Consider the following 26,237-nt stretch of genomic DNA (forward strand, 5'->3'; position numbering starts at 1 on the left):
TTGGCAACCGAGATTACATTTCATACTGTCAAATTTTGTCATCTTACAAATGTGATATTGTAACCAAATATTGGAAGGTAAACAAAAGCCACTTGCAATTCTGCCTCACCTGTTTTCGCTTCTAGAGACTAAAGTCACATCGACGCCACAATTTCTGTACATAGAATGGCACTAATGCATTTGCATTTATCCACCGACATTTATTTGATCAAAAAGATGAGTTGTTTTTTTCTCTGAAAATAAAGGTAAACGATTCCAAAAAAAATGGCTACATTTATATCATATTCGTGTCATCGTCTCACTAGGTCATGTACTTATACATCCATGCGTTAATTCTAATTGCAAGTCAATAATTTATTCATTCGATTATTACCTATACATCGTCGTTCTGCTAAATGCATATGCGTACGGTATATCGAAATCGTCATACGCGTACACTTCGACAACTAAGTATTATTATTTATATATGTACAATTATACGTTACCTAATTTACGGGGAATATCCTTGAATCACGTTCTTCGCGTACAATTATACAAAAGGGGTTCCTAAGCTTGACTTCAAGTGTTTATCGCAGTTCTGATGAATATTAATAATTAACTAACGTACACCTCACCAAGAGCGAGATAACCGAAATCAACTCGCGTGACGAACATTGATCCCAACAGTGTATGCAATTAAACGGTCTCTACAACATGAATTTTCGATGTTTGCAAGCCACGATTGATGCATCAGAGCCAACGATAAAATCTAGACGGCCGATAAAAAATGATTCTTCCAATAAATCAAGAAGTCTCGTCGCAAAATCGATATTTATCAGAATTACCGAGATCCGTCGCAAGGACGATAATTAATGCAAATTCTTTTTAATCCAGTCGACGTATTCCGTAACCCGCGTATAAACTCCAGGATATCCAGGTTCTCCACATTTGTTGCCGAAGGAGACAATACCGATTTGCATCCAGCGACCGTCAGCTCTGAGCATCAAAGGACCCCCAGAATCTCCCTGACAGGCGTCTTTTCCGCCCTGACTGTAACCAGCGCACAAAAAATTACCCGTGATAGGTTGAAAGTAGGCTTCGTTGCAATCCTCGTTCCTCCAAACAGGAAGAACAGCTTGTCGTTGGACCGTGCTCTCCTTTCCACCTGTGGAAACGTCATCGGATCAATCGCAAGAATTCCGGAAATCCCCCACAAGGTAACGACTCATTCACAAAAGCTCGGTAAAAAAAAAAAGAAAAATAGCAGGGTAACACCTTCAACTAAATTTTTTCTTATTTAGCCTAGATTAGAACAAAAATCACATTTCTTTGTGGAAAATGAAATCTCACGAGCATTCCTCCTTAGGGCCTCCATAATCTCGCGTTAAAGTTTCAAATTATTCGGTGCACCCAGTATGGAGAAAAATGTTATAAACATTTTGACGTTATATATATATATTCTATATATCTACATGTATAATCTATAAAATATACAATAAATATATATATATATAGCGTCAAAATATTTATACAACTTTTCTCCAAACTGGGTGCACCGAATAATTTGAAACTTTAACGTGTGATTATGGAGGCCCTAAGGAAGAACGCGATGCTAGTAAGATTTAGTTTTCCCCAAAGAAATGTGACTTTCGTTCTAGTCTAGGTTAAATAATAAAAGAAATACTATATATAATGACCCTTTCATATCACCTTAACTGAAATATTTACCATAATAGGTGGTGCCCCAGCCAACGACCGTAGGTCTGGCCCCTGCAAAAGCCTGTCCCTTGAACCGCACCTGCGGCAGGCAAATGGGAATCACGTAGGGCGACCTCCTGACCGGCCTGTTGAGCTCCAAGATAGCGATGTCATTGTAGAACCCGACTCTAGAGAACTTCGGGTGAGCCCTGATCTCTTTTACGCCGTAGGTCTCCGGCGAGGACGGCTCGTCGTCTCTCTCGAGGTCGATGTCTCCCAGCCGCACCGTGAACTGGTGAGCGGCGAACCTGAAAGCAGGCGATTGCGTTGTCACTCGGACCTGGAGGAGGAGACGACGCCTTAGAAAGCAATTAGTCGCTTGAAAGGGAAACGAAGGGCGTACGGTCGTTGACGCTGGTCCCGGGTGCAATGGGCCGCCGTGAGGATGTGTCGTGGACCCACCAGCGAGCCGCCGCACCAAAACTCCGTTCGCCGTGACCCATGGAGATATATCGCCGCCATCCATGGCCATCGACCTGGCAATGCTTCCTCTCCGCCTACCACGCGATACTTGCCCGCGTTCCGCACTCCGCATTCTGAAGAAAGCAGTTTTCGGATGAGCGGCGCGAAAATTGGAACACGCGATAACGATGCAACGCTTGGCGGAAGAAGTGGGATTGGGATTTATGAATATATTACAGATTTGGAGATTTGTCACGGATAATCCGAGGTACGAGGCAAGGGACTCGGGTCAACGCTTCCGTGAACCCTGCAAGCTCCCATGGAAAGTTTGGCAGGGTATTTGTCATATCCGGTAGCACGATGTTAATAACTGTCTCAGATTAATTATTTCCTATGCAATTTTCAAACGTTGACCGATGACACTACTTCTCAACGATGCAACATTTATTGCGCGAATCTATTTGTATGCGAACAAAATCTGTACGAACTCAAGAATCGGACCCCTGGTGCAGTGGGTTCGTATGCACACTAGGAGACATCAATGCCCTCCCACCCTGCACAGGCGATATCGTAGCGCTCAAAGGGTTAATAACTGGCTCTGATATTTCTTGATAGTGAAATTGATTTTCGGGGAATTATTGACATTGCTATGGTGACTATTTTGTATCAAGTGAAGATGATTTTACGATGAAAATATCGTGTATACGGTCGGCTTTGAAAATATCGCTGGGAGTTATATTTAGTTTTCAGAGAAAATGTCAGATTTACCGTAATTTTGTCAAATCCTACTCATTGCCTCAAGAATATTAGTACTCCTTCCAGTCTTTCGCTGTTTCAAGTGATTCGATCAATTTTTATTCCGAGGTAAAAAAAAATCTAACGATTATGAATAATAAAATCTTGGTAAGGCTAAGCCCAAGAAAGTTGAATATCATTTCAAATCTGGATCAATTTCATTCGATCAGCCCTGCAACATATTTTGTCGACAAAAGCAAGTAAAAATCTTTTCGTTAGCGAAATTTCTCTTTTTAAAGAAAGTGATTTTTTTCACTCGGTACAGCATGGTCCGTGCATAATTCTAATACTTCTTGAAAAATACTCCAGATTTATTTTAGGAGATCTGTGCGAGGATTTTAATCGCGTTGAGAATGCTTTTCAAGTAATTGTCTGCAATGTGTGGCAAACGTGTATTTTCTTTTCTTTTTTTTTTTAGAAAACATACCCTCGTCGTCCTGGATGAAGTTGTTTTCAACTGCTTCGAAGCTGCTGGAGTCATTGGACAATATATCCGGAACAGGTACTACGGAAGTGATGGGAAGAGCGGTAGTACCTGGCACCGGAAGCAATGGTATCGGTTTTGGAGTTGGAGGCCTCGTTGGCCTGTGAGTTGGACGCGGTGGGCGTGTAATGGGTTGAATGATTGAGCTGAAACCATCCAAAGTGGGTATTCAATTATTAATCCTACAATCTGACATTGCCTATACCATTACTGAACATTTCTTGCGATATATTAAAAAAGTCCACGAGGCGGTGTTAAGAAATAATAAGCACAATTAACGTGCCGAATGTTTCCTACACCCTTCTTGATTTCTTATCCTGCTAAGTCTTCCAATTAACGCTGTTGAATTTATTGAAATTATAGAATCCTCTTAAAGGCCCTTTTCCATAATTTGTTCAAGGCTTTAGTAATGAACTTTGTTTGAAGTTGACCCTCGGGAAAAATTAGCCTATAATGATTACGATTGGATGTAGACCTCTAATATGGACCAATCCGGGCGGGGGCAGCCCAACCGTGCTTATCCCGTTTCATGCTCATACTTTCCTCCAGATCTGGACCAAACCAGACAGGATCCACGATTTCCGACATATGTGTATCATACCTTCCACCGAGAGTACTTGCAGAGCCGTCTACGGGGCAGCAGACTCCCGGCACGAAGAGGCTCTTGAAGCAGATGGACTGCCTGAGTTTGGTAAGGTCAAGCAGCAGTTGGGGACAATTGCTGAGGTCCTGACACTTTCCAGGACCGTCGTCGGCTGTCGTGCACACGGAGGGACTCCCCTGGGATTCCTTGTCCCTGTCGGAGAGTACCTCGCCGATGTGGGTCGAGGCAGGAGAAGAGGACGTGGACGTCGGCGAGGCCGGGCGAAGAGGAAGAGCCACGCCGCGCACGAGGGGCGCTATGCTGTCGGTGACGTTCCTTCCCAGGATGTTTTTCGAGATCGTGTAAAGAGCCGTTGGCAACTCTTTCGGCGGATTTGCCGAATTTTCGACCCCGCGGGTCATGTTGACTATGTAACTGCCCACGGTGTTCAGAGCGCCGAGAGTTTCGCTGATGGTAGCCAGGGTATCGGTGCGGTCCGTGTTTTCGCTCACCCTCAGAACTTGGTAAGGACGATCCTGCGTGTCTCTGCGACTCAGAGGTCCTCTTCTGGGACCACCGTCCCATGGCTCCGGCCATCTCCTCGAGGGCCCCAAAAACTGGACTCGCTGCGGGCCGTAGATGACCGCTGGAAGATTTTTTTCATTTCCATTTCCAAATATATAGTAACAATTTATCGCAAAGGCAGGACGAGTCCTCGGCACGCTTGTTTTCGGTGATTACTCTCGTCCTCTAGGGTGTTTATATTACTATTAGAAGGTAGGCACCTGATATATGGAAACGTAGGGGAAAAAAAATATGAAAAAAATATGCTTCGAAATATTGCACGATATGCCTGAGCGACTTTGATATAGATATAATTTATTCGATGGATCACTTACGGCGAGCATGGTAGTTGACGACCTCCTCGGTGTAGGAAAGCGTCTCCGTGAATGAATTCCATACTACATATAGACCTGAAACGACAAAAGGATGTCGAATCTGGGTTTATTGGAAGGACCTGGCTCGAATGAAAATGACTCAGAAATGCGGTTCAATGAAATCCCGACTTTTTAATATCCCAATCAATACCGAGAACAAGTCGCGCAATAAATTCGTTGTAACTTTTCACGTCTCGAGGCGTTTTGACGAAGAAAATTAACCGTGAAGCGAATCCCGCAATCGCGGATCGAAATTTTTATGATAGGATCGCATTTTTGCTTTCGAGCGTCGTTACGCGCGGTATGTCTCGGGGCTGTTCAGTAGCTGGACGAAGAACAATGACAAAATCCTCTTCTTTTGAGGAAATAGGATTTTTTGATAGAAGTTACGGTCTCGGAACTGCTTCATCGACGGTGAAAGTCAACCGGCGAGAAAGCGTTTCCTCGCGCCTCCACTCACTGATTCACCGGTCATGCCGTTCATGTAGGAACGTCAAAGCAGTCGCATCTATTATATCTCCGGTTCCGTCCACGTATTTACCCCGGAATCGTCAACGAAAGATGTATGAGTGCACGTCCTGCACGCAGGGAGAAATCCAATGACGAACCTCGTAACTCGAGCGACGTGCCGTGTATTAATTTGTCTCTCCTACTCTGACAGTCCTCACCTCTTCCCCAGCTAGATCGGATTTCCCAAATGAAAGGACCTTGATATTTCATTAATCAATTTGTTCAGCGATTCATAATAAATTATTTTCTGCATTTATGAGAGCAAAAATTGATTTCAATAGTGTATTAACTCCTGAGTTTATTTTTACCACGCTGAGCGATACAATTACGTCCTAAAAAAAAGCAATTCTTCCGTCGAATAGATCTTTATTGGCTGCTATCAACAAAAGAAAATCAAACGAAATTAAGGCATCTTACGAACAATATTTAATTTTCTGAAGTACTAGCTCGTTTGAGTTCAATACAACGATTTGTCCAAAATACGACTCTTTTTGCAAAATGATATTCTTCTCGCAGAAGCAGTTCCATCTGATATTAATTTTTCATCATTTGAGTTGCAATACTGATGATTCTTATCACATAAATTTTACCAAGGCCGAGATATTTCTTTAGCACGAAGCATTTAAATTGCTGCAAGTTAATCATTTCGCCTAGAGAGTAAATTATTCGCTCAATGCGATACAAAAGAGTTTGTATCATAAAAGGTAAATAGTTTTGCACTATATATGTCAGTGTATTTGTAAATATTGATTCATTTATAGGCTTTGTGTTATCATTAGTCATTAAAAGGGGATTATTTCTTCCTCCTTCTGGTGGTCGTAATTATAAGATTATACCACGAGTAATTGTGCTCAACACGGCGTGTCTGGGAATGGACGGGCAAAATGCAAGACAAGTACTCCGTTTATTTTTAAAAGGTCCGTTTGTTACTTAAGTGCACAGCTCGCTACCTAAATGAGCACAAGGAGTACGTAAGACAGCAGTACAGTGGAAATAGTCGAACGTCGTACTATTGTCCTCACATTTCACATCCGTATGCATGTTCTACTTTCGAGGCGATCATTGTTCCTTCTGGAAAATAGGTTACTCATCATCTATTAATTATCCATGCGCCTAAATAATGAATAACACGTCGAATTCCCTAATTATCCTCGTGTTGAACGTCTAAACAAAATTCAATTTCGAATATATTCTTCGCAGTTTTCAATAGGGAATTCGATCCAGTATCGTTCCATTTTCAAAATGAAAATTGTCTATAGAAAATTTCACATTTTCAGACAAAGTTTCACCCTGATTAACTGCATTTAATTTCCATTAGAAAAGAGTGCACTTTCCAAGCGGTCTTTGATTGATATAAGAGATAGATAATGCACTCGACCCATCTTTTACAGTTTCACGATTTCGACTTTCAATTTCGCCGAGGAAATATTTCTGGAAGAAATCCACTTTCGAGCCGATGTTTGTTTGCTCTGGAAATGGGTCGTTCGATCCACTATCTACTTATCGATGCACGGTGTAACACTTTCGTGGATTTTAATGCTTTCGATTTTCATTCCGTCGTACTTGTTTTTTTTTTTATGTACATTTGCCACGTTCAAGACCAGTCAAAATAGTTTTTCTTCGACAAATTAGAACTAAATTACATCTTGATCGACAGCTCCTCCTTTTCATATGTAATGAATAATTTTATACATTTGTATTTCGTTAATTGATCACGATTTTTTTAAAATAATTAATGCTTCAACTGAAGAAAATGAAGAGACTAATAACTGGATGATAACGCAGTAGAATAAGTCTTTTTGAAAAATTAAAAATTTGAAAACACTACATTTACTAAGTGTTATAAAGTTTAGGTCTCGGCGGAGAGAACGGATACAGTGACTTTAATTTGTAGGAACATAAACAGTGATGGAAATGAGTCAATGTCCTAGAATAATGGCAATCGCGGGAAGAGTTAAATTAAATTAGATACAGAAACTGCAGCCCTGTGCATTCGCAGTCACTCTTTCGATGTCATAGGACATGAACTGTACAGAATGAAACATGCCATGTCAATAATATGAATAGTACCGAATGATCGAAAACGTCCTTCAGCATTCGTCAATACAATTGTACACGTAACCGGTGGAGGACAGAAAAGGTAGGATAATTAATGCACCGCGACCCAACAATTACTCCTCCTCGCTATTACAAAATCGCGAAATGTGTGCCAAACCATTAAAACTGTCCCTTCTTACAACTCATGAATGAAAAGAATACTTAAGACACTAAATAGGCATTAAACATACATTAAACACGAATGCAAACAACGGATACATTAAAAATGATCGAAAATTCTTATTCCCCGGATTACGAGCGTGGTCTTTCTCCCGACTGCTACTTAGATATACTCTTGAAAATCATTCCCTTTAATTTATCGAGAAGAAATGCGAAAGAATAAATACCGGTGTAGTAAATTATTATTATTAATAAATTTTTCATTACACGATGCAGAGGCAGCACGAAGTAACGAGGTCGGATCGACAGACGCGACTGTACAATTGAGATCTGCAACCCACGTGGGTATACACCGTACTCACCAAGAACTGTCAAAAGAGGAGACATCCTCGCGGCAGAAAAGAGATATCCGGTTAGAGGGTCTCGAGAAACATGCCAGGTGGTTCCTTCGGGCTGCGGTCGCAGGGTATTAGAAATATATTCCAAATCCTCCGACAATTTCGAGCCTCGACTCCGGATCGTCCTCCTAGTCTCAGGGGACTGGGCGCATCGCGCCCGTCCTGTAAAAAGAAACTAAAAGGCAGGAAACGGAGTCGCTCGAGCACGATGTCGCGGTCGCAGGACACTCCCGACTACACGGTTGTCCGTGAAAAGACCTCGACACACTTACCGGACTCTTACTCTCTCTCCTTTCCTCCGAAGAGGCGCCATCCGTTGTCCAAGGGAAAGTGTTCCCTACTCCGGCGACTCCGATGGCTCCTCTCGGGGATCGCTTCCAACTTGGCTCGATCGCTTCAAGGACCTGGGAATTCCCTCTCCGAGAGCCCGGATACGTCCCACTGATTAAGGATGTTCGATCTTCTTTCCTCGCGTCTCGCCTGAACGCTGGTCAAAACGTTCCTTCCTCTCCACTCGACTTATAAACGTTTTCGAGATCGCCGCTCGTAACTTCCGCGCCGCCGACTTCTGGGAAATGGCCCAGCTTAACATTTTTCGAACTTTCCCGTTCTCCAATTGCTTTGACTTTATGAATGTCTTCCCAGGATTTCCGTCAGTCTCTCATGGAGTATACCTGGGATCCGATTCTCGGGTTTACATGATATCAACTTGCGCACGCGAGATTAATTACTTCCCATGCAATTTTCAAATGTTCACCGATGACACGATTTCGCAACGATGCAACATTTATTATGCGAATCTATTCGCATGCGAACAAAATTCATATGAACTCGAAAATCGGACCCCTGGTGCAGTTGGTTCGTATGTACGCTGGGAGACATCAATGCCCTCCCATCCTGCACAGGCGATGCCGTATCTGTAAGGGAGGCATTCATGTCCGCCATTGTACAAGTAGCCGTTTGTCGATGTCAAAGGATGGTCTACCGAATTCAGTTGAGTAAAACTCAAGGATCGCAGAATGGAGGGATGCGTCACTCGAATTTCGGAGAAACGTTACAGATTTCTTCTCCGGTTCCCGGATACAGGGAGTTGCGTAACGGTGGAGAGTCGAACACCGTGGGCATCGTTTTTGTCGTCTTACCACGAGAAAGAAAAAACCGCTTTCCGCTGCTATATCTTACGTGTTTATTCATAGATGGTGAAATTTACTACATCGCCGTACTTGTATAAATATGCCGCATATACAGACAGAATCAAAGAATCGCCGACTCGAGGTCGGAGGAACGTTAGAAACTTGAATGACGCTCTGATCTTCGGAATATCTCATGCTCCCGGTTATCCTTGTGCAACGGTGGAAAAAGAGAAACAAAAGTCGTGCGACGAGAAATAATTATATTAAATCCAAGATACGCTAAAAAGCCGTTATAATAAGCTCGGAAGCCTGGCATGGCTGGTGGAAACAGTTTCGGTTTCACGTGGATTATATGTTTTGATTAAATTTCAAATCGACAGTTTCTCTTTTTCAATTTTTTACGAAATAAATTCTATCAAGATCCTAATGGGCCCCATTATCGAGCGAGACTCTCCCCGTGTTATCTGCGAATTGCACGTTTCATTTGAATGTTAACCTTAAACGCGTTGCTTCTAGTTAATAGACTTTGCAACTGGAGAAATTGATTTTCGAAGACCGATAGTTAAATCCCATTTGCCCATTTTAATTTTTAATAGGTCTCGGCCATTCGTGTTATTTAAACATTTTATTTTCCTATCCAAGAAAGGCAGTACACGCCAATATATGTGTGTAACATCTAGTGTAATTGTAAAGGGACTACAGGGAAACGAGGCCGAGAATTGTTCAGAACTTTCCACGTTTCCAATAGATCCCAGCTAATTGCAAGCTGTTCGCTCTTATTTTATCGGCCCCTCGGAGTTTGATCGCGATGAAACACCCTCTCGTACGTGGATTATTCTCTCGCTTTGGTCGAAGTCTCATTGTTGCCGTGCGAACAGAAATATTAAGATAATTACTGGAGCAACGAATAACGTTATCGTTAGAAAATATCCGTCCCGAAAGACCGAACAGACCCGAATAAAGTTACTTAAACGTCGCACGTATAACACTATGCGTCTACATTGACATACATCTTTCTTAACGTCCGTGTATTCGAGCGTACTACTGTATGATCAAGAAACTCGATAGAGTTTCGCGCCAAATACATATTGAGGCGGGAACTCAATCAAGGTCTTATATACTACAATTACCGTACCTTAATTGTGTTTTCTACGCAGCTTATGTGCGTAAGTCCCCCTCGAAAAAAAAAAACAAAAAAAAAACGCGGCGTGTAAAAGATCAAGAACGCATTGCAACAATCTCTCCCAACAAATTGATCATCGATCTACTCGCCTTCATATTTACGCGCGGGACAATCTCGACATTCATGCGACACATCCATTCATTCACAAATAAGGACTCTTCCACGAGTACGGAAGCCTATCGTAGATCGGTCGACCCGGAGACGACTCCTTTCAGAGCAGGACGTTAAATACCTAGCAGTTTATCTACGTAATAAGTTTATGAACAATTGTTCGCTGAATTCAGTGAAATCGGCACAACTGATAGACCGGCCCACATTGAAGCGGCCGGGAAAGAAGCTCGAAGAGGTAATGGTACACGCATTAAAAACGGAGTCCTGGGGAAGCTATGAAGTTCATTGCGCTTGATTAAAGATCAATTCGATAAGCTGCAGACACGTTGACTCTGGTTCTAAAGTTTCAGTCGATCACCTGTTACGCTCGCGTGCAACCTCGAGGGAATCTAAATCGTACTTCGGGAGAAACGTTGATCTTCCATGGAAAAACCCTCCATGAAAGACGTGTCCCACGCGTTCGCTCTGCCCTCGGCACGTAGCGTCCTTTTACGAAAGCCTCATAAGATGTCGCTTAATATTTCCTCATATTCGGCATCGACGATTTGTACGGATCGAATCGCTCGTAAGACGGACCCGTGCCCGGGGCCGAAATCCCCATGGACTGCATCGGACCCCCCTGGTACATGGGTGGGCCTGGGTGTCGCATTGTGTTTCCCATGTTGCTCGAGTTGTTCCACCTGTTGTGAGAATTAAACGCGTCTGTAATATGTCTCGTTTCCCACTCGGCGGTGAGAATAATCCGGGAAGGTTTGCCAACTAAAAGCGTAGAAAATTGTTCGAGGTAAGAGGTCAATGAGCGAGGCGCGGGGTGCACAACTGGATCGTTACCTGTTCACGTTCTCGGAGGAGCGACCGCTCCAGGTGGAGGGCTCGCTGCGAGGATCGCGAGGACCTCCGCTAGGCACCGAGTTGAAAGACTTCGAGGTGGTTTGGCCAGAGTGCCATCCACTGGACGAACGATTGTTCTCTGCGTACCGGTTTTCGCCTAAATCATAAAAACGAGCGTTAATCCAGAGAGATTTCTCATAAAGAGTTATAGAAAAGTCATTAGGAAGATCACTTTGGTCGCAAAGTGGAAACAAAGAAGTTAAAACAATTGTTTAGAAATTATAACGGTACTTATTCTTTAATGAAACAGATGTGTATCTGTGATGCCGATACATTAGGATTAAACAAATAAAACACGAGATTAAATATCTTAAATGGCCACCGCGTGAATTTTAAATTTCAGGTATTTCTGTCTTGTATGCTTTATAATAAAAACTATGGTTTGATTGAAGACACGCATAAACGTTATCTAGAAGATAACGGAAGTCTATAATCAATGATACTCGAGCGTAGAAACGCCTGCTACAATGTTTGCGCCGCTTTGATTTCTTTCGACACAAACAAAAAAAATGCATAATTTTTTCCGGCCACCTTTTTCCTCGTCCGTTCATATATCCTTTAAGAGTAACTTCCGATGAAAGGTCCAACTTGCTACAATAAAATGCCACGGAATATTCCAAGTCAAACCACTTTTTATTAATAAAGCATACACGGTTCAGTTAAAAATTACATCGTACCAATGTCGCTCTTCATCGTACTATTTCCCAGTCGATAGAATTCACAGAAGTTCAGATAGACATAAAAAAATATATTTACATCATTTTCAGAAAACGAGGGAACCGATAACTAATCGTCCTTTCTATTCTGCCACTGCGGTTCTAAAATTAGGGAAACAGCTTCCGAAAATTGATCAAATATATTCTTTAACATTTAATGGTCCACCACTGCGACACATTAAATCCGACGTTAGCCGTTACAAAGTCGTACTCAAGGAGTACCGTTTATTTTACGTTGCACCATGCTTATACTCTAAAGTTCAGTATAAGCATCGCAATTTTACAACGACGCTCGTGAGATACCCTTTCCGATAACTCTGTAGTACTACTGCTTGCAGGAATTACCGCCTTGGGTGACGATGATACTCATAGCATGTATGAAATATATAGTTTTAAAAATGTCTGACAGTTGGAGAGTTGATGTATTGCAGATGTGGCCGTCCCCTTGATCCTAACATAGATGAGTAAAGAATACGACAATGACTTCCGTGCTTAGGATGCGACATAACTCACGTAAAAATCATTTACCACCATCGATTGTTAAACAAACTACGTTAGGCCAATTAGGCCAAAGAGCGCTCATTATCTAGGACTTCGTTACATCGCGAATTTATGCCCAGAATAATTTCATAAAGCCTTGATTATTTATTTCCAAACTGCTTCTTTTTTACTTTTCATCTTGTTTTGAGTAGCGTTACCATTTAATGATCATATCCGATTTCGGCGTCACGTATCAGCGAGCTTGAATATATTCAAACGTACATTCCAATATAAATTGTACTTACGGGGTGTATTTGATCCTGGTGGTTTGGAGCTATCGTTGTAACGTCCGTGAGTATCTCTGGAACTTCTGTGCGTTTCCGGTTCCGTTCTTCGAGCCTCGCGATCTCGACTATACGCAGTGGTAGACATCCGATCGTATCTGTGCAAAGTCGGAAAAATTGTTAAATTAACGAATACGAATCTATGGGAAATATTATTCTGTTCATTTAATTAAATAACGTAACATAATGAACTCGCAATACATGTATTCTGAACATTGCACTGGTACCTAAAGATAAACGACGCCCATGGAACACAATTATTGTCCGTTATATTAACCATTCTAAAAGATGTACTTTTCAAAGGTTGACGAGGATCAAATTTCATTTTGTCCATCGCCACACGAGTCAGCAAATTTACGTTACGTTCGCATCAGCTGCATCAATTACGTACACAATTTCTTAACATCCTGATTTCCTGCCTAAATAAATTAAAAAAGAAAAAAAAAAAAGAAAAAACAGACCAAACCAACCTTTCTTTCGCCTGGCGTGGATCAATCGACGACGGTGGAGCAGGAAGAGGTTCACGACGTACGATTACTTCTCTGGTTCGTGGGACTTCAGTAAACGCGTCTAGGCGGCTGCTTCGCGATTGGAAATCACTGCCTCTCTTGTAATCCTTCTTCAAGCCCATGTCTTGAGAAGATCTACAAGAAATCATAAGGAATCCATAAGGAGTGCGCAAGTAGCGCGTCTTTTAACATATCGGGGCATTTGTTAACTAATGACCGATAGTAGCGTAATAAACCTATCCTCAAATGGGCATAAAATCCCACCTGGTAGATTCGTATCTAGACGGCGGCGATTGTTCCAAACGCCTATCGGAGACTCTGTCCAGAATCTCCGGACGTCTGTCCGCCACCCTGTCGGGACTGATCCGTCGATTATGCTCCGTCGTGATTCGCTTCCTTTCCGGTTCCACGTAGAGATCTCTCGGGTCCCTTCTGTCGCTCGAAGGCCTCTTGATGGAAGGTGGAGGCGGAGGGCGTCGACTTTCCTCCAAACGCATTTGCTGCCTCTTCAGCTCCAGTCTCTCGCGTTCCAATTTCTCCCTCTCGAGTTTCTGCCGCTCGCGTTCCAGTCGCAACAATTCCGCCTTCTCCTGCTCGATCCGCTCCCGTTCCCGCCGCAGCTTCTCCCGTTCTCTCTCCAGCCGCGCAGCCTCTTCCCTCTGACGTCTTTCGATTTCGCGCTGCCGTTCCATGTCTTCCCGTCTTCTTCGATCCTCCTCCCGGAGCAGGCGTTCCCTCTCGCGCAGTCTCTGCCTTTCCCGCTCCTCCTGCGATTAAAGGCATTTATCAAGGGTTCCGAGACTGGAGATAATAAAAACCCAAAAGCGGTCGACGGAAAGATCATTCCAAGCTATCAATGCGAAGTGAAACATTTAAAACTGCATATCTCTCTGTATTAAATGTAACAATCGGTTTCTCGTTCATAGCTTAAACAATGCGGGAAACTGTTCCAATCTCAACGACCTGGTTAAAGTTGACATTGCTCAGTCAAGGGGTTTAGGAGACATCTTCTGTCCAAGTTGACACGCCGGGTTAAACATCGAAGACAATGACTAGGTGAGTGTTTCGCGTCTACCGCACCTATAACCCTACGCTCTTTAAGCGCTTATACGTGTATTTGACGCGAAACTCTACTTAGTTCCTTAATTTGCCATTCCTTGTACTTGCTGGTAGATTCTAAAGCGAAAAAGAGCGCAAATGGAAGAATAATGAAAACTAGGCTAACCCTTATTTTTGCGAACGTTAATATATCGTCCCGTCGACGACGTTCTCTGCTGCGTGAACGCGTTCGCGAACGGTGTCGATCCCAGGAACGAATTCGCTTCTCGGTGCGTTTGCCCCTTTCGCTTTCCGGTTTCTTGCTGGTAGATTTCGTTGACCGAGCGTCGGAGTCTTTCTTCTCCTCATCCTTCTTCTCCGCGGACTCGGCCTTCTTCTCCTCCGCAGTCTCGCTCTTCTCCTTTTCTTCCGATTTCTTAGCTACTAAATTGTTTTCAAAACCATCGATTAGACTTAAGTTCAACAATGAGGCCATTGATCGTGTACACGAAACGCAAATGCGAATAACAGCATCAGCGTCTTCACTCACCGACTTCGGATCCTTTCTCGTCAGTTTCCTTTTTCGTTTCCTTCTCCTTCTTATCGGCGACATCTTCCTTTTCTTTCACCTTGTCCTTCTCCTCTTTCTTCTCGGGCTTCCCGTTATTAGAATCTCGTTTACGCATGTGACCCTGCTGCGAGTCACCTTTCGCCTAACGATTAAACGACCAATGTAAAGATTAACGTTACCATAAAGGCTCTAACTCATTTCCAGGTAATCGCGTGCGCCATATCAAGTCGACCATTCTTCTACCGACTTAAGCATTTCAATTGAAGCACGGAAATGGATAATTCTAAGTCATCGTCAGGTTTACGAATATTTGTATGTTCAGAAACAAACGCACCATGCCTACCTTTTCTACAGAAATTACACGGCCGTGGAGTTCGGTTCTGTGCAAATGCTGGATACATTTCGCAGCGTCCTCGCTGGTCGACATCGTGACATATCCGTAACATCTCGCCCCAGGAGTCCTTGCATTCGTCACCACTTTGGCGCCAATCACCTTTCCATATTTCGAGAATATCTGTTTCAGGTCGGTGGCACGGGTAGTCGAAGACAATCCAGAGACCCATAGGTTCCTGCTGCTCGCATTGGCCGCGGTGATCTGCGAGGTTTTCTTCTCTGCAATCGCGAGAAACAAACCCAATCACATATCCATTCCGGTCCGCTTGGAGAGATGATTACGGTACCGTCATGCCGACTAACAAATATCACTCTACCATAATACTAATAATTGAATACTCATTCCACAATTTGATGAAATTTTACCCACCCTTTTCATCTCGCTTCTGAGCTTTGCCGACGATGTCGCTGCTGGAAAGAACAATGAGCCATTAATTCTCTGGAGGTCTGGAAACCGCGCGAAAAGGTACCCGGATTGAACGCCAAAGAATTAAAATCTAGTGTCCTCCAAGGCTTAACGAGAACCTCTGAAATTATGTTAAGCGCACAAATTTGGCTAGCAACCTTTACCAATCGTATGGGTCGCTTTTTCTTTTCATCTCTCTTTGTTTTTTTTGTTTTTTTTTTTCTTACAACTTGCGTCAACGTTTCAGCCTCATCGCCGTTGTCTCTCCTCGTGAACGATCGTCATCGATTTCTCTGATCTGTGTTCTCTCACGTTAACGCTCAGAAATCCCCGGTGTTTCCGCGAGTCCGTATATTCGCCCAAGGGGCAAATCTTAATCCAGCGGCTCGTACGATGCATCCATCACTGGTTCTCTCTCGGTGGTTGGTACCTCGCAGTAGCCGAGCCCAGCTCCGAGGATCCTCGGAAGGTCCAGAGAAGTCGCAGGATCTTCTTCCGGATATCGATGGGGTCCGCTCTCGAGGTCACGGATCGTCGAGGTTTCTCCCCTATCGGACAATCGACGGCGAGACACTTCCATTACCTGATACATGAGATCTTCGTGCGCCCGAGAGTCGACGTGGTGAACGCGACCATGTCCATCGCCGGCGACCTCGAGTCGCCGACCTTTTCGGATCCGAGCCTCGTCTCGAGGCTCGCACCGGATATCGCTCCTATCGACTACGCTGCTCGTTTTACCATTCAGCAAACTTCCTGGGAAAAGGGATGGATCTAGCCTCGGGCGTTCCGTCTTACGCGAGGACCGAACCGAGATTCGACATCCGCGAGGCAGCTCGTCCGATCGAGCCACGCCGAAGTTTGCTAGCCAATTTCTCGAAACCTTAACATATTTCCCAAAGTGAGACAGTAAGCCCGCGTGCAGGTGTATACGCGAGGAGAGGAGTACTCGGTGGCGACTCGACATAAGGAAAAATATAAGACAACAAAGCGGTCTTGCGTCTCGAACCGACATACACGATACATCTTGGGGGAGAGAGCACGTCGTCCGCCCTCTCGTTACGTGTCCAGCTTGCGGAGAGAGTTATCCAGACAGAGAGAGACAGAGAGATTACAGAGAGCGGCGCGTCCCTAGCGGAGACTCTCGTGCGAGGCATACTTTTTTTTAACTGGCCGGTCGCCGAACCACTGTGTGTGAACCGTTTAGCACAATGTGAGACCAACCTCTTGCCACCTCCATCGACACCGTCCTGCTTGCTCTTGATCCCGACGCTCGCGCCCGATGAGAGCCCTTCCTTGTTGCCGAGCTCCCCTCTGCCGCTCCCTTTGGAGTCCGCCTTCTTCGCGGTTTCTTGCAATCTCTTCTCTCCTCCATCTGCAGGAACAATCAAGGTAGCAAGAGGTCACACACTCTGACGAGTCTGACTCTCCCTCCGCCCTGGACGGCCCCCCCCTGGGAGCTCGCACTCCCGACTGGAAGTTCCCCGAGCCACCGAGGGACCGTTCGTCAGGGTGGACCCAGCGAGGAAACGGTGACGGAACGGCGACGGGCCCAATGGGATGCGACAACGACGCCGCCGGTCCTCCAGGGCGGGGCTGGACGTGCTCGTGGAGATGTCCTGCGCAGGGCTGTCCGTCTTCGGGGGAGGACGAGGTGGACGCGCTAGAAAGGGGAAAGCAGTGGCGCGGTGGGTGGTGCCTTGTGCGATGCCGAGGTGTCCTGCAATGTTAAAACACTCGCGACCTCGGCGGTCGGTCTTCTTCTTCGACGACGACGAAGTGGACGACGATGACGACGACGACGATGACGATGACGACGACGATGACGAAATCTTGACCCTGGAGCTTCCAAGTAGTCTTCGGTCCTCGTTCGCTCGACGAGCAGTGCTCTCTCGCGCGCGCACTGACTTCGGTGTGTACTTTGAAGGCTTGAAGTGAACTTGGCTCTTCGTTAATCCGTAATCGGAGAATCGACGGTTTTGATCCAGCGATGCTCTATGCGGCAGGTAGGATTAATGTAATTGCGTAAGAAATTCTAATTTAACTAACTTAGAGACTAGCACTTATATGCGATATCAGGGCTGCCGAAGCAGTGCGGTCGGCGGTGATTGAGCAGCGACAAGAGTATAACCTCCCCCGGGCCGGAACCGCCGTCGTTCCTAGCCTAGGACAGCTTCCCCGATGTCTCTTAGCTTCATGGTGCTACGCGAAGAGTCGTTGGTACTGATCCGTTGTCCAGAATGGTCCGGATGTCCATCTCCGATCGGGACGCAAGAAGATGTGGAGCGGATGTGCAAACTTTGCACGATGTCAAACTTGCCTCTGTTCGCGTTCTTATATTTGCGATATGCGCTCGAATGCGATGTAGCAGGTTCGAGTGATCCACTCGAAATGTATCAGTATTACTTTACCTTCGTCTTATAGATTTATATGTGTATTGCTAGAAATTAAAACTACGAAAGAATTGTAGGAAGAAACGAAACTTACCCTTTTGTTTTTCTGTTGTTTCCGTCTGGAATTACAAAGAAACGTGCGATTAAAGTATCAATTAAAATTTATCTCATTATGAAGCACGGGTAAATGAACCAACAGAGTTCATCTTGAACTCGGTACAAAAACTTTGGTTACCTCTTCGGCCAGAAGATTTTCCTCGTCTTCTCCAATTGTTAAATTTATTGAATCTTCGTTGTCGATACCATTAGCTTCGACTGCTGCAGGAGGTGCAGCAGAGTCCATCTTATTAGTGTTTTCTTCCACTTTTTTCTCAGAAGTCTGCTCTACTTGTGGAGAGGTTTTCTGCAATGCAGGTTTTGCTTCTTCTTTAGGATCTTCTTTCGCCGATGCCTTTTGAACTTCAGGCTACATGGAATTAAAAAGTATTAGTATTTATAGGCAAGAAATGCATAATTTCAAAAATGTAGCACAGAACCTTACTTCTTTTTTGGGTGTAGTATCATCCGAGACGGTAACTGCTTCCTTACTCTTTGGTGCAGCAGCGTTATCTGGCTTATCTGTGCTTTCTTCCTTTACTTGGTCAGATACATCCATAGACTCATCCTGATTAGCTAATCCGGCAGCTAGAAAGAAACATTTATTACAGAACTCATTCCATGAATTTAGCTATTGGATCGAGGTACAATTTCATGCAGTTTTCCATTTAAATCGTTCAAGGAATGCCTTGGAAGCATATGCCTCAATTTAAAATAAATACATTTATTCAAGTACTTATGAATTCCCTCAAATCTATAGTATCCCGTTGGGTTAAGATTTTTTTTTTTTCAAATTGTTAAAAACTCATATGGACTTATGTCTCGACCTAATTTATCAAAATACATAAGTTTGCATTTCGATCTCAATGTTTGCACACAATACTTACTACTGTTTTTCCTTGGACTAGGCTTGGGGGCTCCACCACATGGTACAATAAGATACTCTTCTGGATCTCCCCCTTCCTCGCTAATTGCCTATAAAAAAATTTAAATGTATACGTGCAACCATACCAAAACGCCACTGCCCAATGGATTGGTCCACAGGCGCTAAAAGAGGTCGCGGCTGTAAAAGCGGGATGTCTCAATCATCTCATAAACGCGCATCTAACGCGACCTGCACGTTTCGCGTCGTCTATGTGAATCGAAATACATATAATTTGACACAGCACTTATGCGACATTAGAAAACTCGGAAGCAGTACGCAAACTTATCGACGATCTTCTGACGCCATGCGAACGCCCTTTCATCGCGCACGCGGCCAACAGAATCGAAAACTCGCGAGATCAATAGGGTTAAAATGGCGTCAGGAGGAACAACGTCGTTAGCAATCACCGAATCACGTTCAAGTAGAAAAACTCCAGCGAAAGTAGGTCTTACTTTAGCGAGGCGCTCAAGAAGCGCAGCTTTGTTGCCGGTCTTGTCGAGCCCACGGCGTTCCAGCTCAGTTTTAAGGTCTATAACCCGCAGCTCCGTCAGCTTTTTCCCCTCCGTATCAGCCATTATTCGCACCGGGTAATTCCTCACGGGCTGGATCTCCCGAGACGTAACGATTAATTGCTTCCCAGTGACCCTACACGAGTCACCCTCGACGATCACGAAATCTTGCCACGCTCCGATTTATCCGAAACTAGTGGGGCCCGCGAAGCGCTGAATGCATTCGCGAACTGAAACAACTCGATACGAAGAACTTACGGCCTACCACTGCCGCTACTTCCCGAATGGAAGCGACGCCATCTTGCCGGCGCGTCACTTCCGCCCGCAACGAAAAGCTTAAAACATGGCCGATGAATGTAGACGTATTCTAGATTACTATTAGGATAGGCTGAATTGAGGCTTAGACAAATGTACACCAGAAAAGCTTATATAAATCAGTCATCAGGCGGCACCAGCATCTCTGGTTACGTAAGGATCGAATTCTATTTAAAATAGATTTGACGGATGAAAGATTTGGACAAATTTCTCAAATTTTATTTGTAATATCGCCATGACAAATTATATTTAAACGTTACTTCTCAAAATTTAAATAATAAATGACAAATTTTTACTATTATAACCTGGCAACGCAAGGCCCAATTCCACAACTCGAGTTAATCCGAGTTCAACTAGTGTACAGGTTTAAAACAGGTGTAAATCAGTTAAACTCCAGTTAACTCGAGTTGTGGAACCGAACCTTAATGGAAACTGAAAAATAACAGTTGAACTGATTTATGTTAGTTATTTAGTTTGGCTCGAAACTCTACCAAGTTTCTTGATGTTACTAGTTAATCATAAACAGTTATCAAAACTACTATAGTATAAGAAATATAAAAATCTGTCATAAAAAAATATATGTTGTTTTATTCCAATAATTCATTCTGAAGCAGTACATTAATTAGCAGCATAACTCAGCATTTGCATTGTACTTTAATTTATAAAAGTGAAATGTTGCCTTGTTCAATGAAGACTAAATTATAAACACCTTAACTACACGTCTCTATAAAACAGTCATTGTGTTATTAATTAATTTCAATCACTCTAGTAAACACATATACATTTCATTAAAACCTTGAATATTTTTAGCTCATACATATAAGACATTAATGACAATCGATTTAAAAGTGCCCTATAATAATGAATTACATCATCCAATATGAAGTTAAAAATGCAATTTAAACATTTTCACTGTTAGATAACCATTAAGACAGTGGAAGTATTCGGTAGAAAGATAGATTAAAAATTACTATTATCACTGATGTTGTACAATTTTTGTTGTCCAGGAACTTCATCACGTGGCATTTCTTAGGTGACTTAGAAATTATTGCCATCACGTAAGTCTTGTATTATTTGGATAACTTTAAAGATTCATATATTTTCACACATCTTAGCTGGATACACAGATCTGTCATAAACGTACTTACGTACGTCTCCTTATCCCTCTGTTTGCCACTTTCAAATACCGTTACAAGGGTCATCCTAGGATCTACATTATACATGGCATATGTGCATAGATCCTAAAAAAATGTGTTCCTTTATTATACTACTGCAAAAAAATTCTATATTAAGTAAATACCAACGCATTACCTTTAAGCTTTTTGTGTAAACGATTTTGTCCATATTTTGAAGGTCGGTAGAACGCTCCTTAATAGCTGTTCTAATGTTTGTCCAATGAATTGAGGGTTTTTGCATAAACATCTATGGTAAAAGTTGATTGTTACTACACTGGAGCTTGAAAATACATCATCTAATAAGTTCTTCTTATTATGTTTTCACTTACACTAGGGTAACTGACAACAATTGGAAAGTTTTCTGAAGTATCAGGATCTCGATCTGGATGTCTGTATCCAGGTCCAAAATCATCTGTTCCTCTTGCATCAAATACTAATAAAACTGCTACAACATCATACTTTTTTTGAAAACTTTGCAATCTAAAATAAATATATAAAAAAACATTCCACACCATTCTTCCAAAATTCTAAGTGCTTCGTTAAAAATTGATTAACTCACTTATGGTAGTAGTCTACGTTCTGTTTACTCATAATGTTTCTCATTTCTCCAGGACTAGTTTGTTGGCTCAATGTTGTATGAAAATATAAGGAACACTTTGCTAAAATAGCATTTCGTAGTTTCACTAACCACTGATATAATGCTGGCTGCTGATTGGCTTTTAGAAAGGTAGCACCAAAACCCAACTTCCAAGACTGTGAAACATAACTTAATGAAACCGTTCTCGATTTAGTTCAATATTCATGTTACCAACCTCTTTGCTTTGTAACGTTCGTTCCCAAGCTAACATTCTAGCTTGTGCTCCATAGAGCGCCATAAGGGACGGCAGAAATCTCCAGTTTTGAATTTCAATTTGTGCTTTTATTAATTGCACCAAAATCTCACATTCCAAACTAAAGAAAATATAAAAAATGTAAGATATTACTACCGTGTTTCAGTTCGAAGAAGATGACAAGTTAAAAATAATAAACAAAACCAATACCATGTTTAAATTTACATAAGTAACTTACGTTAAAGCAGCTTTGATAGCAGTTAATGCCAGGTGAGAACATGATAAAGAATGAGTATCCGCGATAGCTGTTATGGTTTGTAATAATTCAGGATGTCTCATTACTTTTCCACTTGCACTCATATTATATACCTTTTCATAACTGGAAGATAACAATTAGTTTTCAACTGAAAACAACGTAAGAGCAAAGTGAAATTAAAGAAATATTTACAAATCAATCTGTTGTATTCTTGCTGCAATGAATTGACAAAGTTGACTAGAAACTTCAGCAACTATAGCTCCAATAGTATTTGTCGAACGTGTTACTTCTTCAACTCTCCGTAGATCTGCTCGTAACGACTCATACATGGTTTTAAGGGAATTCTAAACAATAATAAAACTTTCAATATAGTCGAAACGATTTTTCAGTAAATTTATATTATTCTATTAATAGTTACATCTTTTCGTAAGAATCCTTTATTTTTGGTATGAAGAAAGCCTAAATCAGCATATGATCGTTCTGCTACTGCCACTTGTGGAAGAAGGGTTAATAACATGCCCCATGGTCCCATTTGTGCTAATCGACATGACTCTCTCTCTTTTTCCTACAGCAATAATATTTGAAAAAAAGATTTTCATTATACAGAATGGTATAAGTATAGCTTTTAATCAAAAGTAAACGGAAGATAATGCACAATTTCATAGGTCATTAATTATACATCTTCAAAATATTTGTGAAATTATGAATTGCATCGAATAACCATGCATCTTTTCATGCATAATTAAGGATATTTTATTTTCGAGAGATTTAAGAAAAAACATTAGAAACGTACAACTGATTCCTTCGCCTTGTCAAAGCACAGTTGTGTAACCTGTGTAAAAAATGTATTCAAAAACTCTTCTTCATGGTCCATTCTTTATTTTCACATTTTGTACAGATTTACAAAATGATAACATTGGCCTGCTTTCCAATTAAGAAAGAAAAATCCCCTCGATATTCCTTGTTTCAATAAAACACGATATGAGGTTAAACTAAGAAAAACCATTTGCTAATAACTGTAACTGTTGTCATTCTCTTACTAATTGTAAATCTCTACCGGCGGTATTTATTCAATACCGGATTGGGTAAGCTAAGCTTTGGGTACGTCTCCACCACCTGATTTTATTTAATACTGAACTAACTAGATAGTAGAGACGCACCTAAAATCGAATTTATCCAATGCATCTGCGGCATCCGCCATATTGAAAACGTAAGTTTCTAAACAATTTTGAAACGAAAGCGCACATTAATTTATCATTCCATAAAAATATTTACGTGTTTACATAGGTGCTAAAACTCGTTTATAACCTAGCGGGATGCTGTATATCGCACATCTGCGGCATCCTTCAAATTGAAAACGTAATTTACTGGTTTTCTTTGATTTTCTCCGATAAACTACGTGGGTTTACGTAATATACGTCAAAAACCTCGAAAAACGCAAAATGATCAACCCTGGCCGGGAGTCTTCAGTACCAACTACGCAAATACCCAACTAAGCAAATTAAGCGAAATCTTGATTAAACAAAGATACAACACAACAAAATAGTGAAACAGTGAAATAATAGAAGAGACAACCACGTATCAAGGATATAATCACAATAAAACAGCGTAACAGTGAAATAGCAAAAGATACAACCACGTCTCAAGGAAACAAACTGAACAGGGCTTATAGCCCCGTCAGTAAATAAGTTGGCATTAATAGAGTCTGCGCGGTTAAGACTTTGAAGCCATAAGCAGAAAGAAGAAAGAACCCCGATGACTCTATTTGTCACGTGGTACGAACTGCAAACTTTCGCGACCGTGCTGAACCGTACCTTCGTTGACGTTCGTTATTGACGTTTCGTGTTGAAAAACTTGCAAGGAATTATTGGACATTCTTCATTCGTTAAAGAATGGGATCAGATCATACACATAGACGATGGAGTCATTTGCGAAAAGTTTTGGAACGATCTGGACCGTTTTGCCGGCCGGATTTCGAACCATCAGCGGACACCTTACAATTTTTAATGGAAAGTTGCAAACTCCTCGTCGTTGGTGCCGGTGGGTTAGGTTGTGAGTTACTAAAAAATCTAGCTTTGATGGGGTTTAGACAGATCCACGTTATCGATATGGATACCGTTGAATTGTCCAATTTAAACAGGTAAGTTATAAGTTATAATATATTCTAAACATCTATATCCTTTTACAATTGATCGAGACAAGTACTGCTTTTGATTAGGCAATTTTTATTTCGCCATAAGGACATTGGTGCTCCAAAAGCTGATGTCGCTGCAAGATTCATTAACGCTAGGATACCAGGTTGCAACGTGGTGCCACACTTTTGTAAAATTCAAGATACAGAAGATGTGTTCTATCGACAGTTTCACATAATAGTTTGTGGCTTAGATTCAATAGTAGCGAGAAGATGGATTAATGGTATGTTAATATCACTGCTAGAGTATGAAGATGGAGAATTGGATCAGTCCAGTGTAATACCAATGGTTGATGGAGGTACCGAAGGTTTCAAAGGAAATGCTAGGATTATCTTGCCTGGATTAACTGCCTGCATTGAGTGCACATTAGATCTTTATCCACCTCAGGTGAGGATATAAGAAAAATCATATTGTAAGATCAGAAATGACGATCATTCTTTCCCATGTTATGAACAGGTTACGTATCCACTATGTACGATAGCGAATACACCTCGATTGCCAGAACATTGTATAGAGTATGTCAAGGTAATACAATGGCCAAAGGAAAATCCATTTGAATGTACCATTGACGGAGATGATCCACAACATATCAATTGGATTTATGAAAAATCTACAGACCGAGCCACTCAATTTGGTATTCAAGGATTAACTTACAGATTAGTACAAGGAGTTGTAAAGAACATAATTCCTGCTGTTGCATCTACAAATGCAACAATTGCTGCAACTTGCGCTACCGAAGTCTTTAAACTTGCAACTAGTTGTTGCTCATCATTGAATAATTACATGGTAGTGTATTAAAACATTGAGCAGTTAATTAATTTCTATTTACTTAACTTATAAATGGTATATTCTGTAATAACACTTAATATGTCGTTTCTGTAGGTTGTTAATAACTTGGATGGCATTTATACATATACTTACGAAGCAGAGCGAAAAGATGACTGTTTGGCTTGCAGCCAAGTTCCTAAAGAAATCGAAGTAAAGAATGCAAATATCAAACTGAAGGATTTCATCTCTTTGCTGTGTGAGAGACCAGACTTACAATTGAAGAACCCTGGTATTACAGCCAATATCGGTGGAAAAAATAAAACCCTCTACATGCAAACAGTGAGCAGTATTGAAGAAAAGACGAGAGATAATTTAATTAAAACTCTAGCAGAGCTAGGTCTTATAGATGGAACTGAACTAATGGTTGCCGATGTTACAACACCAAATACTGTTGTGTTAAAATTAAGATTTCCACAAACTGATGTTGTCATGGAGTAACTTATGTTCAAACTTGAACAAAGGAAAATCTGCATTTATCATTTACATGGATGTCAAGTGCAGTATGATGTGTTTTCAATTTGAGTCATGATTTGTATGAAATACTATGATTGTAACATTACTTTAAAACGATAGCTAGACTTTTAATACTGGAAGAAGTCTAGAGAATTCCAGTAATGTTATGATGGTTTCTAATGTTGTTCTATATTTTTACTTTGCTCCAGTTAGAAGTCATGGATCGTAGCAAACTTATTGACGAATGGTACACAATAAAATTGATACAATATTATAATAGTAAGTTGTCAACTCTTGGTCTTTAGGTAATTTTCCTAATATTTAACAGATAGATGTGGTATAACTTTTGGAGGCTTTGATCTGTGCGACAAAAATGGGACAAATGTGATGATTCGTTAAACACACAGACACATCTACTGAACTTTTTTT

General features: G+C 41.9%; 4 protein-coding genes across 7 annotated transcripts; 1 reads left to right on the forward strand and 3 right to left on the reverse strand.

The window, feature by feature from the left end:
• Nucleotides 1-204: 204 nt before the first annotated feature.
• LOC105703095 (proclotting enzyme) lies at nt 205-8,194 on the reverse strand. The gene is made up of 7 exons (XM_012431202.1): nt 8,029-8,194; nt 4,901-4,975; nt 4,020-4,647; nt 3,362-3,564; nt 2,081-2,273; nt 1,708-1,985; nt 205-1,144 (listed from the first exon to the last, which is right to left on the reverse strand). Exons 1-7 carry the CDS (start codon nt 8,051-8,053, stop codon nt 849-851), a joined length of 1,698 nt encoding a protein of 565 aa, XP_012286625.1. The 5' UTR covers nt 8,054-8,194; the 3' UTR covers nt 205-848.
• Nucleotides 8,195-9,226: 1,032 nt separating this feature from the next.
• LOC105703109 (SAFB-like transcription modulator) lies at nt 9,227-20,051 on the reverse strand. Of its 4 annotated transcripts, none has more exons than XM_012431226.2 (15): nt 19,703-20,051; nt 19,213-19,300; nt 18,771-18,913; nt 18,465-18,695; nt 18,324-18,348; nt 17,061-17,211; nt 15,804-15,844; nt 15,384-15,652; nt 15,020-15,182; nt 14,657-14,910; nt 13,696-14,198; nt 13,393-13,566; nt 12,884-13,020; nt 11,323-11,479; nt 9,227-11,171 (listed from the first exon to the last, which is right to left on the reverse strand). In XM_012431226.2, the coding sequence occupies exons 1-15, from the start codon at nt 19,823-19,825 to the stop codon at nt 11,006-11,008; spliced, it is 2,625 nt and encodes an 874-aa protein (XP_012286649.1). In that variant the 5' UTR covers nt 19,826-20,051; the 3' UTR covers nt 9,227-11,005. The 4 variants fall into 4 exon arrangements, with proteins under 4 accessions (XP_012286649.1, XP_012286648.1, XP_023287493.1 ...); XM_012431225.2 differs by having other exon boundaries at nt 14,657-14,913; XM_023431725.1 differs by having other exon boundaries at nt 11,129-11,250; nt 14,657-14,913.
• A 591-nt stretch (nt 20,052-20,642) lies between these two features.
• Nucleotides 20,643-23,209, reverse strand: LOC105703102 (KICSTOR complex protein C12orf66 homolog). The gene is made up of 9 exons (XM_012431217.1): nt 23,129-23,209; nt 22,754-22,900; nt 22,528-22,679; nt 22,318-22,458; nt 22,062-22,200; nt 21,809-22,002; nt 21,579-21,729; nt 21,386-21,496; nt 20,643-21,315 (listed from the first exon to the last, which is right to left on the reverse strand). Exons 1-9 carry the CDS (start codon nt 23,207-23,209, stop codon nt 21,145-21,147), a joined length of 1,287 nt encoding a protein of 428 aa, XP_012286640.1. The 3' UTR covers nt 20,643-21,144.
• Nucleotides 23,210-24,205: 996 nt separating this feature from the next.
• Nucleotides 24,206-26,085, forward strand: LOC105703101 (NEDD8-activating enzyme E1 catalytic subunit). The gene is made up of 4 exons (XM_023431723.1): nt 24,206-24,475; nt 24,554-24,914; nt 24,984-25,313; nt 25,410-26,085. Exons 1-4 carry the CDS (start codon nt 24,228-24,230, stop codon nt 25,791-25,793), a joined length of 1,323 nt encoding a protein of 440 aa, XP_023287491.1. The 5' UTR covers nt 24,206-24,227; the 3' UTR covers nt 25,794-26,085.
• Nucleotides 26,086-26,237: the final 152 nt, after the last annotated feature.

Source organism: Orussus abietinus, unplaced genomic scaffold, assembly GCF_000612105.2.
Source record: "Orussus abietinus isolate OABI.00-Male unplaced genomic scaffold, Oabi_2.0 scaffold158, whole genome shotgun sequence".
Classification (NCBI taxonomy): Eukaryota; Metazoa; Arthropoda; class Insecta; order Hymenoptera; family Orussidae; genus Orussus; species Orussus abietinus.

What these genes read in the sequence shown, in the direction of transcription:
- LOC105703095 (XM_012431202.1), bottom strand. Translation starts at nt 8,053, where the DNA reads ATGTCTCCTCTTTTGACAGTTCTTG. An exon ending in GCAAGTACTCTCGGTGGAAG is followed by an intron (nt 3,565 to 4,019) that starts GTATGATACACA and finishes GGATGGTTTCAG; the next exon opens with CTCAATCATTCAACCCATTA. An exon ending in CTTCATCCAGGACGACGAGG is followed by an intron (nt 2,274 to 3,361) that starts GTATGTTTTCTA and finishes TGCTTTCTTCAG; the next exon opens with AATGCGGAGTGCGGAACGCG.
- LOC105703109 (XM_012431225.2), bottom strand. Translation starts at nt 19,825, where the DNA reads ATGGCTGATACGGAGGGGAAAAAGCTGACGGAGCTGCGGGTTATAGAC. An exon ending in CGAGAAAGGATCCGAAGTCG is followed by an intron (nt 14,914 to 15,019) that starts GTGAGTGAAGAC and finishes AAAACAATTTAG; the next exon opens with TAGCTAAGAAATCGGAAGAA. An exon ending in TCCTCCGAGAACGTGAACAG is followed by an intron (nt 11,172 to 11,322) that starts GTAACGATCCAG and finishes TTCTCACAACAG; the next exon opens with GTGGAACAACTCGAGCAACA.
- LOC105703102 (XM_012431217.1), bottom strand. Translation starts at nt 23,209, where the DNA reads ATGGACCATGAAGAAGAGTTTTTGAATACATTTTTTACACAGGTTACA. An exon ending in AACGTAGACTACTACCATAA is followed by an intron (nt 21,730 to 21,808) that starts GTGAGTTAATCA and finishes TATTTATTTTAG; the next exon opens with ATTGCAAAGTTTTCAAAAAA. An exon ending in TTTACACAAAAAGCTTAAAG is followed by an intron (nt 21,316 to 21,385) that starts GTAATGCGTTGG and finishes ACATTTTTTTAG; the next exon opens with GATCTATGCACATATGCCAT.
- LOC105703101 (XM_023431723.1), top strand. Translation starts at nt 24,228, where the DNA reads ATGGGATCAGATCATACACATAGACGATGGAGTCATTTGCGAAAAGTT. An exon ending in TAGATCTTTATCCACCTCAG is followed by an intron (nt 24,915 to 24,983) that starts GTGAGGATATAA and finishes TGTTATGAACAG; the next exon opens with GTTACGTATCCACTATGTAC. An exon ending in CATCATTGAATAATTACATG is followed by an intron (nt 25,314 to 25,409) that starts GTAGTGTATTAA and finishes TCGTTTCTGTAG; the next exon opens with GTTGTTAATAACTTGGATGG.